This window comes from Carcharodon carcharias, chromosome 8, assembly GCF_017639515.1.
Source record: "Carcharodon carcharias isolate sCarCar2 chromosome 8, sCarCar2.pri, whole genome shotgun sequence".
NCBI lineage: Eukaryota > Metazoa > Chordata > Chondrichthyes > Lamniformes > Lamnidae > Carcharodon > Carcharodon carcharias.
Genome location: NC_054474.1, coordinates 17,009,607 through 17,026,926, shown reverse-complemented (window position 1 = coordinate 17,026,926; position 17,320 = coordinate 17,009,607). Strand labels below are relative to the sequence as shown.

General features: G+C 44.4%; 1 protein-coding gene across 1 annotated transcript in view; it reads right to left on the bottom strand.

Annotated features, from left to right (window-relative positions):
• Positions 1-10,594, bottom strand: part of mat2b (methionine adenosyltransferase II, beta) — a 39,760-nt gene extending 29,166 nt beyond the window's left edge. The window contains exon 1 of the mRNA XM_041193606.1: positions 10,476-10,594. Within this exon, the coding sequence (XP_041049540.1) occupies positions 10,476-10,538 (63 nt within the window). The 5' untranslated portion in view covers positions 10,539-10,594. The remainder of the gene's footprint in view (positions 1-10,475) is intronic.
• Positions 10,595-17,320: the final 6,726 nt, after the last annotated feature.

Below are 17,320 nucleotides of genomic sequence, written 5' to 3'. Positions count from 1 at the left end.
ATGGTTACAGCATAGGAGGCCATTTGGCCATTGTGTCCAAAGCTACCCTGTCAGTGACACACCCACACCTTTTCTCTACAGCTCTGCGAGTTCTCTCTCTTCTGATAGTTATCCAATTCCGTTTTGAAAGCCATGATTGAATCTGCCTAGGGCAGTGCATTCCAGATCCTAACCACTGGCTTCTTAAAAGCATTTTTCCTCATGTCACCTCTGGCTCTGTTACAAGTAAATAGAATCAACTAAAAAGTTCATTACCTAAAACCTAAAAGACATACAGTACACAAGAATCATTCCCAATCTAACAATTTATTTCTAAAATGTGCATTTTGCAAATAGTGCTTAGAGTCCAGGTTTTTGAAAAATAGGCACAATGTATAAGCATTGAAGTTCATAATCTAACAAAAGGGCCCCAAGGTTGTTTGATATTTAAATCTACAAATCGTCTGGTGAATTGCATCAAAATTGCAAACAGCTCCCATTTATTGAAGTTGACAGTCAATGTTCAGTTTAGAGTACATTAACTAAGAACCTAACCACAAATATCTGCCACACACAGCAATATGAAGAAGACTGGATCATATGGTTATCGGTTCAAGTTTCACTACAAAGACTTGAGCACAAAAATCTAGGTTAACAATCTGGTGCAGTGCTGATGGAGAACTGCACTTTTGCAAGGTGCCATCTTTCAGATGCAGTATTAAACCAGAGATCCCAGTCTGCCTTCTCAGGTGAATGCAAATGTTCCCATGGCACTATCTCAGAGTAGAATAGGGGAGTTATTCCCAGTGTCCTGACCAATATTAATCCTTCAATAAACATCACAAAAACAGATAATTTAGTCATTACCACACTTTTGTTAATAGGAACTTGCTGCATTCATATTGACTGCTGCTCCTATGTTAAAGCAGTGACGACACTCCTAAAGTGCTGTCCAGTGCTCTGGAACGCCCTGTGGTCATGAAAGGCACTAAATAAATGTAAATCTTTTTTATATGTTGGGCTTCAAAAAGCACTCGATAAGGTGCCAAGAAAAGCTGTTAACACAAGGATTCAAGGATTGTAATAATATATTAGCATGGATTGAGGATAGTTAAAGGAGAGAGAAGAAAGCCGAGGTTAGGAATAAATGGGTTATTTTTTAGGTGGGTAGGCTGTAGATACTGGAGTGCTGCAAGGATCAGTGCTTGGGCCCCAGCTGTTTACAATCAATATCAATGGCTTAGTTGAAGCAACCGAGTGTAACGTATTCACATTTGCAGACAATACAAAGCTAGGTGAGAAAGGAACCTGTGAAGAGGACAATCTGCAAAAGGAAAGGAATATAAATATGTTAAGTGAGTGGGCAAGGTGGCAGATGGAGGAAAACGCAGGGAAGTGAGGTTATTCACTTTGAATGGATGGTAGAAAAACAACTTTTTTTTTTAAAAAAGGTGGTGAGAAACATTAGATTTTGCCATAGACGGATTTGGTTGTCCTTGTTCACAAAACACAGGAGTTAATTTGCAGGTACAGCAAGCAAGTAGGAAGGCAAATGGCACGTTGGTCTTTATTGTGAGGGGGTTATAGAACAAGAATAAGAAAATCTTATTACAATTGTACAGGACCTCAGTGCAATCACACCTGGAGTACTGTGATCAGTTTTGGTCTCCATAGCCAAGGAAGGGTCTACTTGCCACAGAGTGGGTGCAATGAAGGCTCACTAGATTGATTTATAGGATGAGAGTGTTGTCCTGAGCAGAATAAGCCAATACTCTCTGGAGTTTAGAAAACGAGGTGATCTCATTGAAACATAAGATTCTCAGTGGGTTTGGCAGAGTACATGCCGAGAGGCTGTTTTCCCTGACTGGAGAGTCTGGAACACAGTCTCAGGATAAGGGGCTGCTCGTTTAGGACTGAGATGAGGAGAAATCTCTTCGCTAAGAGGGTTGTGAATCTTTGGAATGCTCTACCTAGAGGGCTCAATTGTCAAGCATTTCAAGCCTGAGAGCAACAGAGGTTTGGACTTTAAGGGAGTCAAGCAACATGGGGAAAGGAGTTGAGACAGAAGATCAGCCATTGAATGGCAGAGCAGGCTCAAGGGAGCAGATAGCCTACTCTTGTTCACGTTCTCTAGTCACTATCGGCTGTTCAAAATTCCTGACTTTAAGTATTACAACAGATTATTCTAACTCCAGATTCCCATTCCCAAATCAGATTAAGACCTCTATCCACCACCTCTCTCCAACATCGTATTGTACGTTTTCGGATGAAGATGATAGAAAAGGACGATGAGCAATTCAAAGTAAGAATAATTAACTGGACGAGAGCCGACTTCGATGGGGCAAGAACGGAGCTGGGCCAGATAGACTGGAACAAAAGATTGGCAGGAAAAATTGTAGCTGAACAAAGGGCTACCTTCAAAAAAGAATTGATTCAGGCACAACCAAGGTATATTCCATCAAAAAGGAAAGGTAGAGCAAACAAATCCAGAGCTCCCTGGATGAAAAAGGTTCACTAATGTCTGGACTGGAGAATTGCAAACATTACACCCTTGTTCAAAAAAAGGTTGTAAGGATAAGCCCAGCAAATACAGACCAGTCAGTTTAACTTCAGTGATGGGCAAGATTCTAGAAACAGTTATTCAGGATAGAATTAGTAGTCACACGGAAAAACATGGTTTGATAAGGAAGAGGCAGCATGGATTTCTAAAGGCAAAATCGTGTTTAGCTAACTTGAAGTTTTTTTTTGAAGAGTTAACAGGAAAGGTCAATGAGGGCAATGCTGTTGATGTGGTGTACGTGACCTTTCAAAAAGGCATTTGACACAGTGCCACACAACAGACTTGAGAAAAGTTATTGCTCATGGAATAAAAGGGACAGTAGCAACGTGGATGTGATCTAGATCTTGGTGTGTGGGTGACAATTTCAAAGTCTGTGGATGATAAAGTTTGGGAGTGTTGTAAACTGCAGGGAAGACAATGTAGAACATCAAAAGGTCATAGACAAGTTGGTGGATTGGGCAGATGAAGTTCAATGCGGAGAAGTGCGAGTTGATGAACTTTGGTAGGAAGGACATGGACAGACAATATAAAATAAGGGGTGAAATTTTGAAGGGGTGCGGGAGCAGAAAGGCACGGGTGTGTATGTGCACAGATCATTGAAGGTGGCATTACAGGTGGAGAGGGCAGTTAATAAAGCATATAGTATTCTCATGGAAAAATAATAATTTTCATATTATTGCAATTTATTGTAAAGGTAAATTAATAGTGGGGTTTGGATTAGTTTCTTTGTGTGAGGTTGTGCATGTGGGGGCTTTAATTGAATTGCAGACAACTAGTCTGGAGCTTTTGAGTTATCAAAAGGGAAGTTAGGTTTGAAATGCTAAATATGTAAACATAGCTGAAGTTTTAGAATGCGAGGTTTGAGAAACATTTGCATTTTTAGATAAACCAGAATAGTTTTAATTTCAAAGAGATGGTACGGTGTTACACCTAGCCATAAGAGGCTAAGCCAAACATGGTGTTTATTTTTCCTCCAAGGTTACTGATAATATGAGGACTATGGAAGCTTTATATTATGGGAAAATTAAAGTTGCAAAGACATATTGGAACAATGGAATTTACATTAAAAAGGGAGGAACATGTATAAAGGTAATAAGGTTGTGTAAGATACATAAGATAGCAAGAGTTTCTATAGGTGTTTAAAAAGGAAAAAAATAGCGAGTCTTGGTCCTCTAGAGAGTGACATTGGGGAGGTAATAGTAGATAATAAGGAAATGGCAGAAGAAATGAACAAATATTTTGCTTCTGTGTTCACTATAGAGAATACAAAAAACACTCCAGTAATAGCTGCAAATCAGGTGAACAGGAGAAAGGAACTTGGTGAAATTGAAATCACTAGGGAAACGGTACTGAACAAATTGATGGAGCTGCGGGCTGGCAAGTCTCCAGGTCCCAACGGACTATATCCTAGGGTCTTAAAAGAGGTGGCCAATGAAGTGGTGTTAATTTTTCAAAATTCACTAGATTCTGGAAAGGTTCCATCAGATTGGAAAGTAGCAAACATAATCCCTCTATTCAAGAATGGAGGGAGACAGAAAACAGGAAACTATAGATCAGTTATTAGAATTGATCATTAAAGAGGTTATAGCTGGACACTTAGAAGAGTACAAGGCAACTGGGAAGAGTCAGCATGGTTTTGTGAAAGGAAAATTATGTTTAATCAATTTATTGGAGTTCTTTGAAGGAGTAGCATGCACGATGGATAAAGGGGAGCCTGTGGACGTACTGTACTTGGATTTCCAGGAGGCATTTGATAAGGTGCCACATCAAAGGTTATTATGGAAAATAAATGTGCCTGTTGTAGGGGGTAACATATTACCATGGATGGCAGAGTGTATGCATAAATGGATATTTTTCTGATTGGCAAGATGTGGCATCCCATAGGGATCTGTACTGGGGCCTCAACTTTTTCCGATTTACATCAATGACTTAGATGAGGGAAGTAAAGACATGGTAGCTAAATATGCAGGTGTCACAATGATGGGTAGGAAAGTATGTTGTGAAGGGGACATGGGGAGGTTGCAGATGGATATAGTTGGTTGAGTGAGTGGGCAAAGATCCGGCAAATGGAGTGGGAAAATTGTTCATTTTGGCAGGAAGAACAAAAAAGCAGAGTACTACTTAAATGGAGAACAGCTGCATAATTCTGAGGTGCAAAGGGATCTAGGTGGTCTAATATACGAGTTGCAAAAAGGTAGTATGCAAATACAGCAAGTAATTAAGAAGGCTAATGGAATGCTATCCTTTATTATGAGCAAGTGTGAACATAACATCCTTATTTTTATGTTTCAGTTATACAGGGCATTGGTGAAATCGCACCTTGAATACTGTGTGCAATTTTGGTTTCCTTATTTAAGGAAGGATGTAAATGCATTGGAGGCGGTTCAAAGGAGATTTACTAGATTGACAAAAGGCAAAATGCTGCAGATGCTGGAAATCTGAAACAAAAATCAAAAAATGCTGGAAAAACTCAGCAGGTCTGACAGCATCTGTGGAGAGAAAGACAGAGTTAACATTTCAAGTCCATATGAATCGTCTTCAGAGCTAAGAGAAGTAAAAATGTGTTGAAATTTATGCTGTTTAAGGGAGCTGGATAGAAGGCCAGCGATAGGTGGAGGCAAAGGAGATATTGTCAAAGATGTCAAACAAAAGGTCAAAGGGGCAGAGGGTGGTGGTACTGGCTAAAGGAGGTGCTAATGGTGACATTAATGGCAGAAAGCAGAATGGGATAATAGCCAGACAGGGGTAAGCACTCTGGAAAGAACAACATGAGCAAGTGACAGATGGCCCTAGTGGGGGTGGGGTGGGAGGAGGGGACAGTGGTAGGAAAAAAGATTGAAAATAGGCTAAAATGTGGGGATAAAACAATGAATAAAAATGAAAATGAATTTAAATAAGTGGGAAAAAGTAATTTAAAAAAATTAATATTGATAAAAAGGTGAAAAGGGGGTGAGGATGGACGAGAGAGTTGTTGAACTCAATGTTAAATCCAGAAGGCTGTAAAATGTCTATTTGGAAGATGAGGTGCTGTTCCTCCAGTTTGCGTTGAGCTTCACTGGAACATTGCAGCAGGCCAAGGATGGACATGTGGGCATGAGAGCAGGGTGGTGTGTTGAAATGGCAAGCGACAGGAAGATCTGAGTCATGCTTGTGGACAGACTGAAGGTGTACCACAAAGTGGTCATCCACTCAGGCTTGAGGGGCCGAATGGTTTACTCCTGTTTCTATTTCTTATGTAAGGAGGAAGGAATTCTAAGATCTAACATGTGTGAAAAGCCTCCAGTCTCTATGCCTCAAGCTGTCTGCAGGGACCGAAGCTAAGAAAACTCAGTGTGATATCATTGTCCAGGGTATTGTGTGCTTTGCCTGGGTCTGTTGAAATTTATTTGTATTTACTGTTGCCTTAACGGAGGTGTAACTGGGAGTCAGATTAATTAGCAGAGTTAGGTGTTATTATAGTAGCAATTTGAAGACCTATGCATGTGCTTCAAATCTTTTCTACTATTAATAAATGTAGAATTGAGTTTTGTAAAAAACCTCTATGCCTTGGTGGATTTATAACTACTGAATTCAAGGCACACATCACAAAATAAAAATACAAATTGCAAAATAGCTGTGGCAGCTGTTTCAAGCTTTTCCTCTGGGATTTGAGCAGCTCAGCATTTACCATCTGCTGTGGCAGTACAGTATCTTGGGCTTTATTAATAGGGGCATAGAGCACAAAAAAGCAAGGAGGTTATGCTGAACTTATATAAGACACTCATTAGACCTCAGCTGTAGTATTGTCTACAGTTCTATGATGAGAAACTTCAGTTACGAAGATAAGATTGCTCCCAATGTGGTCTCCTCTACATTGGAGAGACCAAACGTAAACTGGGCGACCGCTTTGCAGAACACCTGCGGTCTGTCCGCAAGAATGACCCAAACCTCCCTGTCGCTTGCCATTTTAACACTCCACCCTGCTCTCTTGCCCACATGTCTGTCCTTGGCTTGCTGCATTGTTCCAGTGAAGCCCAACGCAAACTGGAGGAACAACACCTCATCTTCCGACTAGGGACTTTACAGCCTTCCGGACTGAATATTGAATTCAACAACTTTAGGTCGTGAGTCCCCTCCCCCATCCCCACCCCCTTTCTGTTTCCCCCTTCTTTTTTTTCCCAATAAATTATAAAGATTTTCCTTTTCCCACCTATTTCCATTATATAAAATAAAAAAAAAACCCACTAGAGCTATACCTTGAGTGCCCTACCATCCATTCTTAATTAGCACATTCGTTTAGATAATATCACCAACTTTAACTTTAACACCTATGTGTTCTATTGTACTATTGTTGTTGACATCTTTTGATGATCTGCTTCTATCACTGCTTGTTTGTCGCTACAACCACACCAACCCCCTCCACCTCTCTGTCTCTCTATCTCTCCGCCCCCCACACACACACCTTAAACCAGCTTATATTTCAGCTCTTTCCTGGACTCGAACTCAAGTTCTGTCGAAGGGTCATGAGGACTCGAAACGTCAACTCTTTTCTTCTCCGCCGATGCTGCCAGACCTGCTGAGTTTTTCCAGGTAATTCTGTTTTTGTTTTGGATTTCCAGCATCCGCAGTTTTTTTGTTTTTAAGATTAGAGAGGTTGGGATTGTTCTCCTTGAAGAGAAGGCGGCTAAGAGATTTGATAGAGATGCTCAAAATCATGAGGGGGCTGGACCGAGTAGATAGGGAAATGCTATCAGCTTATAAAAAGGATGAAGAATGAGAGGGCACAGACTTAAAGCGATTTTCAAAAAAAGCAAATGTGACGTGTGAAAAAAAACATTTTCACACAACAAGTGGTTCGGGTCTGGAATGCACTGCCTGGGAGTGTGGTGGAGGCAGGTTCAATCGAGGAATGCAAGAGGGCATTAAATGATTATCTAAATAGAAGCAAAGTGCAGAAGTTCGGGGAAAAGGCAGGGCAATGGCACTAGGTCAAATGCTCATTTGGAGAGCTGGTACAGACACGATGGGTGGGCTAAATGGCCTCCTTTTGTGCCATTAAAATTCTGTGAACTATCTGTTCATGACTTGTAGCCTGTCTGAACTGTTAAGAATCAACACATTTTCTGTGCCAGTCACACTGACTGCTGAAGACAGCTGCACAATTATCATGCTCACTGTGCACACACTAACAATCAGTGTTCTTCAAGTGATTGAACTTGAACCATCTTAAGACACTGCTGGAGAAAACTGATTCAGCTTTATATAGAATTTAAATCCACCTATCATATCCTCCATGCAGGCTCAGCTCATCGTAAACACCTTACAGCCAATTAAATATTGTTTGACGTCTAAGGTAAGAAAGCCAGCAGCCAATCTGCACACAGCAAACCACCCACAAACAGCAATAAGATAATGACCATATTACCTGATGATGGTCGACAGATCAATACTGCCCCCAGGACACCAGGGAGGATGCCCCATTGGTGGGGGTGTACCAACCCCTTATGTACCAGGAAAGTCCAAGGGAAGGAGGCACTAACAGGTGCCAATTCTCTCCCGTGTATCCTGTACCCTGACCAAAGCTAAACTTTATATCTATTGTACAACTAGACTACTTCATTCTAATCTTTGCTGCCCATTTCCTAACTTGCACTGAGTCATTTAATACTGACCATACTCACTGCTCTACACTACTGGCTCCCAGGTTGGCAAAACCTCAGTTATAAAATTCTCACCCTTGTGTTAAAATCCCTCTGTGGCCTCACCCCTCCCCGTCTTTGTAATCTCTTCAGATGGAGAACTCTCCAAGATCTGAGTGCTCCTCTAATTCTGCCTCCTGGCACATCCCCAATTTTCACTGTTCCATCACTGGTGACAGTACCTTCAGCTGCCTAGGCCTCAAGTGCTGGATTATTCTCCCTAATCCTCTCCACCTTTCACTCCCCAAATGCCTTGGGACATTTTTTTCTATAGTTACATGCAGTAGATAAATGCAGGTTGGTCAATTCTATGTTCTGGAAGAATTCAAGCATGAGGGGGAGGAAACTGGCACTTATAAGATATCTGAGTTGTCCTGAAGAGCCTAGGATTGGTGCGACAGAGAACAGAAGTTTCAGAGTTTTGATTCTAGGTCTTTTAAGGGAATCAATTACCACTGGATATGATCAGAAGGGATCTTGGGGTGCGATGTCCCTGCCTCTGAGCCAGAAGCTCCAGGTTCAAGTGCCACTCCAGGACTTGATGGTCATGGAAGGTACACTCATGTAGGTACACCGGCCAAAAAAATTAATTGTCAAACTGCAAATCCTTCCAACAGCCTACGGCAGGAAAATCTCCTGGTCAGCCAGAACCAGCAGAAGGCAACAGCAAACACTGCAATAGATGGCCAAGCATAACCATGGACCAACACAGAGGCCTCCGCATTCAAAGGATCATCCTCCGCCATTTCCACCAACTCCAGCATGATGCCCCCACCAAACACATCTTCCCTTCACATCCCCGGCGGCATTCCGTAGGGATCATTCCCTCCGGGTCACCCTGGTCCACTCCTCCATCACCCCCTACACCTCAACTCCCTCCCACAGCACTTTCCCATGCAACCGCAGAAGATGCAACACCTGCCCCTTTACTTCCCCTCTCCTCACCATCCAAGGGCCCAAACACTCCTTTCAAGTGAAGCAGCATTTCACTCAACTTAGTCTACTGCATTTGTTGCTCCCAATGCGGTTTCCTCTACATTGGAGAGACCAAACACAGAATGGGTGATCGCTTTGCAGAACACCTTCGGTCTGTTCACAAGCATTACCCAGACCTCCCTGTCGCTTGCTCTCATGCCCACATGTCCGTCCTTGGCTTGCTGCATTGTTCCAGCGAAGCTCAATGCAAACTGGAGGAACAGCACCTCATCTTCCGACTAGGCACTTTACAGCCTTCTGGACTGAATATTGAATTCAACAATTTTAGATCATGAACTCTCTCCTCCATCCCCACCCCCTTTCCAATTTTCCCCCCTTTTGTTTTTTTCCAATAATTTATATAGATTTTTCTTTTCCCACCTATTTCCATTATTTTTAAACGTATTTCCATCCATTGTTTTATCTCTACCTTTTAGCCTTTTTCGATTCCTTCACCCCACCCCACCTCCACTAGGGCTATCTGCACCTTGCTCGTCCTGCTTTCTACCCTTAATTAGCACATTCCTTTTAGATAATATCACCACCTTCAACACCTCTTTGTCCTTTTGTCTGTGACATCTTTTGGTTATCTCCACCTGTCACTGGCCCTCTATCCAGCTCTTCTTATCCCACCCACCCCCCTTAAACCAGCTTATATTTCACCCCTTTTCTATTTTTCCTCAGTTCTGTTGAAGAGTCACGCGGACTAGAAACATTAACCGTGTTCCTCTCGACAGATGCTGCCGGACCTGCTGAATTTTTCCGGGTATTTTTGTTTTTGTTTTGACATTCCAACACACTTCGAGTCAACCAAGAACCACCACTGAAGTGTAGTCACTGTTGCAAAACAAGAAACATGGCAGCTAGTTTACACACAGCAAGCTCCCACCACAATCAGCAGTTGGTTAAAGGGGCCGGTTAATCTGTTTCAGTGATGTTGCCTCCGCTGTTCTTTGAGGCAGCAGCTATGGGGTATTTTACACCCGCCCAAGAGGGCAGCTGAGGCATCGGTTTAAGATCTGAACCGGGTGACGGCACCCGCGGCAGTGCGGCCGCCCCTCAGTGCTGCACTGAACTATCAGTCTAGATGTTGTGCTCAAGTCTCTGGAGTGGGCCTTGCACCTCCTACCAGTCAGGGTGGTTTAATGTTTGCTTCTGGGCCAAGGGGCCTGCCGGCCTCCCTCCGCTCTGGTGATTCTCGGCCTGGGGCTTCAGGCCCTGGGGAGGGGGGGGGGGGGGGGGGGGTGGTGGTGGTACGGTGGGAGACCCGGCCTCCCACTTACCTCGAGCAGCCGGACCGATCCCGGGGTGAAATGGATCTTCAACTCCTTCTCCTTCCCCACCATGACCGAGCGACTCCACCGCCCCGAACGCCGCGGTGCCGCCCCCTTCACCCTGTCAAGCGCCCTGACCGACAGCCGTACCCGCCAATCGCCGCTGCCGGCGCTAGGCGACCGCCCCTTCGCTCTGGCCGTTCCCTATGACTGACACCGCCATCCACCAATCGGCGCCTGGGCCTACCTCAACGCCCCAGCGTAATGGAGGTTGGGCCATTCCGATCCGCGGAAAGTCCCCGCCCCCCGCCTTACCTGACGGCTTGATTAACCAATCAATAGCCAGGCCTTTCTCCATGGTACCGATGAGTGGCCATCCGTCATCGCGCGGGGGGGGGGTCCACCCTCTGATAGACAGGTCAATTCACCAATTATCTCCATCAGGCCCTTTCTCCCGTGACAGATGCTCAACAATAGGAACGGGCGTCTCCATCACTGATTAGCGTGCGCCTCAACCAATCAGATCTAGGCACATCTGGTTCCCTTCTCCAATCTGCTGTTGGTATCACGAGAACTGTAAATACCTGCATCAACATGGTCAGCCACACTGCCAGCTATTCAACTGTGGCAGGCATATCACCCATTGCACCACACTCTTGCAGGACAAAGTAGCCCATAATAGAAGGCAGCAGCATCTACCAAAGCAGACATGACTGCATTTCCTCACCCCTAAGGGGACGGTGCAGGGGGTAATTGGAAATGGTTGGCAGCACAGCAACAATTAAGCCAAACAAAAGCTAAAGTTCCTGGAAAAACTCAGCAGATCTGACAGCGTCTGTGGAGAGGAAGACAGAGTTAATGTTTCAAGTCTGTATGAGTCTTCATCAGAACTGAAAAGAAATAGAAATGTGGTGAAATATAAGCTGATTAAGGGGGGGTGGGACAGGTGGAGCTGGATGGAGGGCCAGTGATAGGTGGAAGCAAAGGAGATAAAAACAAAAAAACTGCGGATGCTGGAAATCCAAAACAAAAACAGAATTACCTGGAAAAATTCAGCAGGTCTGGCAGCATCGGCGGAGAAGAAAAGAGTTGAAACGTCAATTCTTTTCTTCTCCGCTGATGCTGCCAGACCTGCTGAGTTTTTCCAGGAAGCAAAGGAGAGCTTGCCAAAGATGTCATAAATAAAAGGCCAAAGCGGTGTTAGCGGTGGTGATATTAGCTAAAGGATGTGCTAATGGCAACATTAAGGGTAGAAAGCAGGATGAGCAAGGTACAGATAGCCCTAGTGGGGGCGGGGTGGGGGGAAGGGATTGAGATAGGCTAAAAAGGTAGAGATAAAACAATGGATGGAAATAAGTTTAAAAATAATAGAAATAGGTGGGAAAAGAAAAATATATATATAAAAATTATAATAATTAGAAAAAAGGGGATCAAAAAGGGGAGTGAGGATGGAGGAAAGAGTTCATGGCCTGAAGTTGTTGAACTCAATGTTAAGTCCAGAAGGCTGTAAAGTGCCTAATCGGAAGATGAGGTGCTGTTCCTCCAGTTTGCGTTGAACTTCACTGGAACATTGCAGCAGGCCAATGGTGGACTTGTGGGCACGAGAGCAGGATGGCGTGTTAAAATGGCAAGCGACAGGGAGGTCTGGGTCATACTTGTGGACAGACCAAAGGTGTTCCGCAAAGCGGTCACCCAGTCTGTGTTTGGTCTCTCCAGTGTAGAGGAGACCACTTTGGGAGCAGTGAATACAGTAGACTAAATTGAGGGAAGTTCAAGTGAAATGCTGCTTCACTTGAAAGGAGTGTTTGCGCCCTTGGACGGTGAGGAGGGGGGAAGTAAAGGGGCAGGTGTTGCACCTTCTGCGGTTGCATGGGAAGGTGCCGTGGGAGGGGGTTGAGGTGTAGGGGCTGATGGAGGAGTGGACCAGGGTGTCCCAGAGGGAACAGTCCCTACGGAATGTCGACCGGGGGTGGGGGGGGGAGGGTGGGGTGAAGGGAAGATGTGTTTAGTGGTGGTGGTATCATGCTGGAGTTGGCGGAAACGGCGGAGGATGATCCTTTGAATGCGGAGGCTGCTGGGGTGATAAATGAGGACAAGGGGGACAAGTTGTGAGGGCGGATGCGTGGGAGATGGGCCGAACACTTGAGGGTCCTGTCAACCATCTGTAACAATTAAGCCATTCAGGATTATGGCATTTCCCTACGCATAAAAGCAAAATACTGAGGATGCTGGAAATCTGAAATTAAAAACAGAAATTTGTTGGAAATGCTCAGCCGGTCAGGCAGCACCGGTGGACAGAGGCAGCACCGGTGGACAGAGAAACAGAGTTAACATTTCGAGTCCAATGCTGTATGACTCTTCTCTGGAACTGAAGAGGTAGAAACGTAAAAGCAAAATACTGCAGATGCTGGAAATCTGAAAGAAGAACAGAAAATGCTAGAAAAACTCAGCAGGTCTGACAGCATCTGTGGAAAAGAGAAACAGAGTTAATGTTTCGAGTCCATATGACTCTTCTTCAGAGCGCATAAGGACTCGAAATGTTAACTCTGTTTCTCTCTCCACAGATGCTGCCAGACCTGCTGGGTTTTTCCAGCATTTTCTGTTTTTGTTTCAGAGGTAGAAATGTAATGGGTTTTATGCTGTTGAGAAAGGAGGGAGAGTCAGGTAGAACAAAAAGGTCAGGGTTAGGTTAGGAACAAAGGATTTAGGACCTGGAATAGGCCATTCAGCCCTTTGAGCCACCTCTACCATTAAATAAAATCATGGCTGATCTGGTTGTGGTCTCAATTCCATGTTCCTGTATGCCCTCCATAATCCTCGACTCCCTTGTCTATGAACAATCTATTTAGCTCAGCCTTGAATAACTTCAATGACCCAGCCTTCACTGCTTTCTGGGGAAGAGAATACCACAGACTAACAATGCTCAGAGGAAAAGAATTCTCCTCATCTCCATCTTAAAACAGTAGCCAAGTATTCTTAAACTCCATCCTCTAATTCTAATCTCCCCCACAACAGGAAAAACATCTTCCTGGTGTCCACCCTATCAATTCCCCTCCAGATCTTAAACAAAAACAAAAATAACTGGAAAAATTCAGCATGTCTGACAGCATCTGTGGAGAGGAACACAGTTAACGCGTCGAGTCCATATGACTCTTCAACAGAACTAAGGAAAAATAGAAAAGTGGTGAAATATAAGCTGGTTTAAGTGGGGGGGGGGGGGGAACAAGTAGAGCTGGATAGAGGGCCAGTGATAGGTGGAGATAACCAAATGATGTCACAGACAAAAGGACAAGGTGGTGTTGAAGGTGGTGATATTATCTGAGGAATGTGCTAATTAAGGGTAGAAAGCAGGACAAGCTAGGTACAGATAGCCCTAGTGGGAGTGGGGTGGGGGGGAAGGAATCGAAATAGGCTAAAAAAGGTGGAGATAAAACAATGGATGGAAATACATTTTAAAATAATGGAAATAGGTGGGAAAAGAAAAATCTATATAAATTATTGGAAAAAAGGGAGATCAGAAAGGGGGTGGGGTTGGAGGAGAGAGTTCATGATCTAAATTTGTTGAACTCAATATTCAGTCCAGAAGGCTGTAAAGTGCCTAGTTGGAAGATGAGGTGCTGTTCCTCCAGTTTGCGTTGAGCTTCACTGGAACAATGCAGCAGGCCAAGGACGGACATGTGGCCATGAGAGCAGGGTGGAGTGTTGAAATGGCAAGCGACAGGAAGGTCTGGGTCATGCCTGTGGACAGACCAAAGGTGTTCCGCAAAGTGGTCACCCAGTCTGCGTTTGGTCTCTCCAATGTAGAGGAGACCGCATTGGGAGCAGCGAATGCAGTAGACTAAATTGAGGGAAGTGCAAGTGAAATGCTGCTTCACTTGAGGTATTCTTCCAGGTATTTTTGTTTTTGTTTTGGATTTCCAGAATCCACAGTTCTTTGCTTTTATCTCTGTGTTTAATTGACTGCCACTTCTCTTCAAGGAATGCCTACCTTGAAGAAGTATTGCTCTTCTCTCCGACAGGATTTCCATCTATTTTGCCTTGTTCACCTTCATTGCTTTCCATTTCTCTCCTGGTGTTTGACTAAAACTCGCTTTCACAGCCATCTTTCTACCCTTAGTGTTACCTATTATCACATTCCTTAGACAATATCACCACCTTCAACACCTCCTTGTCCTTTTGTCTGTGACATCTTTTGGTTATCTCCACCTATCACTGGCCCTCTATCCAACTCTACCTGTCACCCCCCCCTTCTTAAACCAATTTATATTTCACCTCTTTTCTATTTTTCCTTAGTTCAGTTGAAGAGTCACAAGGACTTGAAAGGTTAACTGTGTTCTCTCTCCACAGATGCTGTCAGACCTACTGAGTTTTGCCAGGTATTTTTGTTTTTGTTTTGGATTTCCAGCATCCGCAGTTTTTTGCTTTTATCCCCTCAGGATCCTATTTGTTTCAATAAACCTGAACCTACCCTCCCAGTCCTCCCTGAAGGCCAAAGCCCTGATCAGTGGAGTGGGAGGAGGATCTGTGTTTACCCCCGCCCCCCTCCATAGGGTCCATATAGAGTGTGACCTTGTTTCAGGCCCTGCTACAGTAGGAATTGTCCCTGAAATAATAGTAGCAGGAACTGATATCCTCCTCAGAAATGATCTGGCTGGCAGCAAAGTGTTAGCTAGCAAAAGCAAAAAGGCCAATATAAGCCAGCAGAAATCTGCAGGAGTGAAGGTGGCTGGGGATTTTTAGAGGCCCAAAAGGGTGAAATAGAACCCATAGCCATTGATCGAGAGCTGCTTGAATGTAACATGGTCAAAGCCAGGCTAGTAAAGTTAAAAGAGGTTCGGGAAGGGCCAGTAGAATTTAAAATAGACTCACAGAATATCCCAGAATTAAACAGGAACCAGAGAAGTCCCAGAGCAGGGAAAGGGATAGTGAGGGGGGTTCCCCATGTAGTCAAAGAACCTGAAGGAAGACAAGTTACTAAACCAGGAAAGACCAAGGTTAAGGAATTGCCCAAAGTATGGCTGGCAGAAACCTTCTTTCTGAATTTAAATAGGGTAAAAGGGAGTTCCCATACCAATGAGCAGATAGGGAGTGAGATGCCTCCCCCAGTTGAAATGCCACAAGGGAGTGTAACTGGAGCTGCACCTCCACTTGAGGGCAGCAGTGTTCCAGTGGACAGGGGTCAAGTTAGGAAAGAATCCACTCCCAAACCAAAGGCACCGGCTTAGAAGCCATTGATTGGTCTAAACGGCAGTTTTATGGCGAATTTAAGTGGCGACCAGGAATGTTCCCAACTTGGCCCTGAAAGAGTGAGGGTGAAGCCTAACAGAGTTGAAAATCCACAGGGGGCCTCTGGTATCAGCTCACATGCTCCTGGCCAGTTTGAATTTAAAAAGCTTGTCATCTGTGATGCAATCTGTCTCATCTCTGCTTGTCTTCATTATCTTGTGCATACTACTGTGGTCAAAGCTTTCTTCTTCCTCCTAAGCTTCACAAAACTATGCTCAACCCACTCTGTCCTCCCTGCATCTTCAGTGTATTGAAGTCAACACTCATTACACAAATGCAAAATGGTGGAACTTCTTACTTCCATTGATCTCCACTTCATGATTTATCTTTCTTTTATTCATTCACGGGATGTGTGCTTCGCTAGCTGGGCCAGCATTTATTACCCATCTGTAGTTGTCCTTGAGAAGGTGGTGGTGAGCTGCCTTCTTGACCTTCTGCAGTCCATGTAGTGTAGGTACACCCACAGTGCTTTTAGGAAGAGAGACCCAGCGACAGTAAAGGAACGGTGATATATTTCCAAGTCAGGACGGTGAGTGACTTGGAGGGGAACTTCCAGGTGATGGTGCTGTCATCTATCTGCAGCCCTTGCCCTTCTAGATGGCAGTGGTCGTGGGTTTGGAAGGTGCTGTCTAAGGAGCCTTGGTGAATTCCTGCAGTGCATCTTGTAGATGGTGCACACTGCTGCTACTTTGTCAGTGGTGGAAGGAGTGAATGTTTGTGGATGTGGTGTCAGTCAAGCGGGCTGCTTTGTCCTGGATGGCGTCAAGCTTCTGGAGTGTTGTGGGAGCTGCACTCATCCAGTGAAATGGTGAGTATTCCAACACACTCCTAACTTGTGCCTTGTAGATGGTCAACAGATTTTGGGGAGTCAGGAAGTGAATTACTCATTGCAGGATTCCTTGTCTTTGACCTGCCCTTGTAGCCACAGTATTTATATGGCTAGTCCAGTTCAGTTTCTGATCAATGGTAACTCCAGGATGTTGATAGTGGGGGATTCAGTGATGGTAATGCCATTGACCATCAAGGAGTGATGATTGGATTCTCTCTTATTGGAGATGGTCATTGCCTGGCACTTGTGTGGCACGAATGCAACTTGCCAATTGTCAGCCCAAGCCTGGGTGTTGTTTAGGTCTTGTTGCATTTGGACATGGACTGCTTCAGTTTCTGATGAGTCGTGAATGGTGTTGAACATTGTGCAATCATTAGTGAACATCCCCACTTCTGACCTTATGGTGGAAGGAAAGTCGCTAATGAAGCAAATGAAGGTGTTTGGGCCGAGGACAGTACCCTAGGAACTCCTGCAGTAATGTCCTGGAACTGAGATGACTGACTACCAACAACCACAACCATCTTCCTTTGTGCTAGGCATGACTCCAACCAGTGAAGAGTTTTCCCGATCCCTATTGATTCCAGTTTTGCTAGGGCTCCTTGATGCCATCTCTTTTATGCTTTTCAACTTTTACCTGCACAGTACAGAGAAAGCTAGCTAGGAATATAAAGACAGACAGTAAGTATTTCAGAAAGAAAAGAGTTAACCAAGTGAGCACTGGTCCTACACAAGTGAGTCT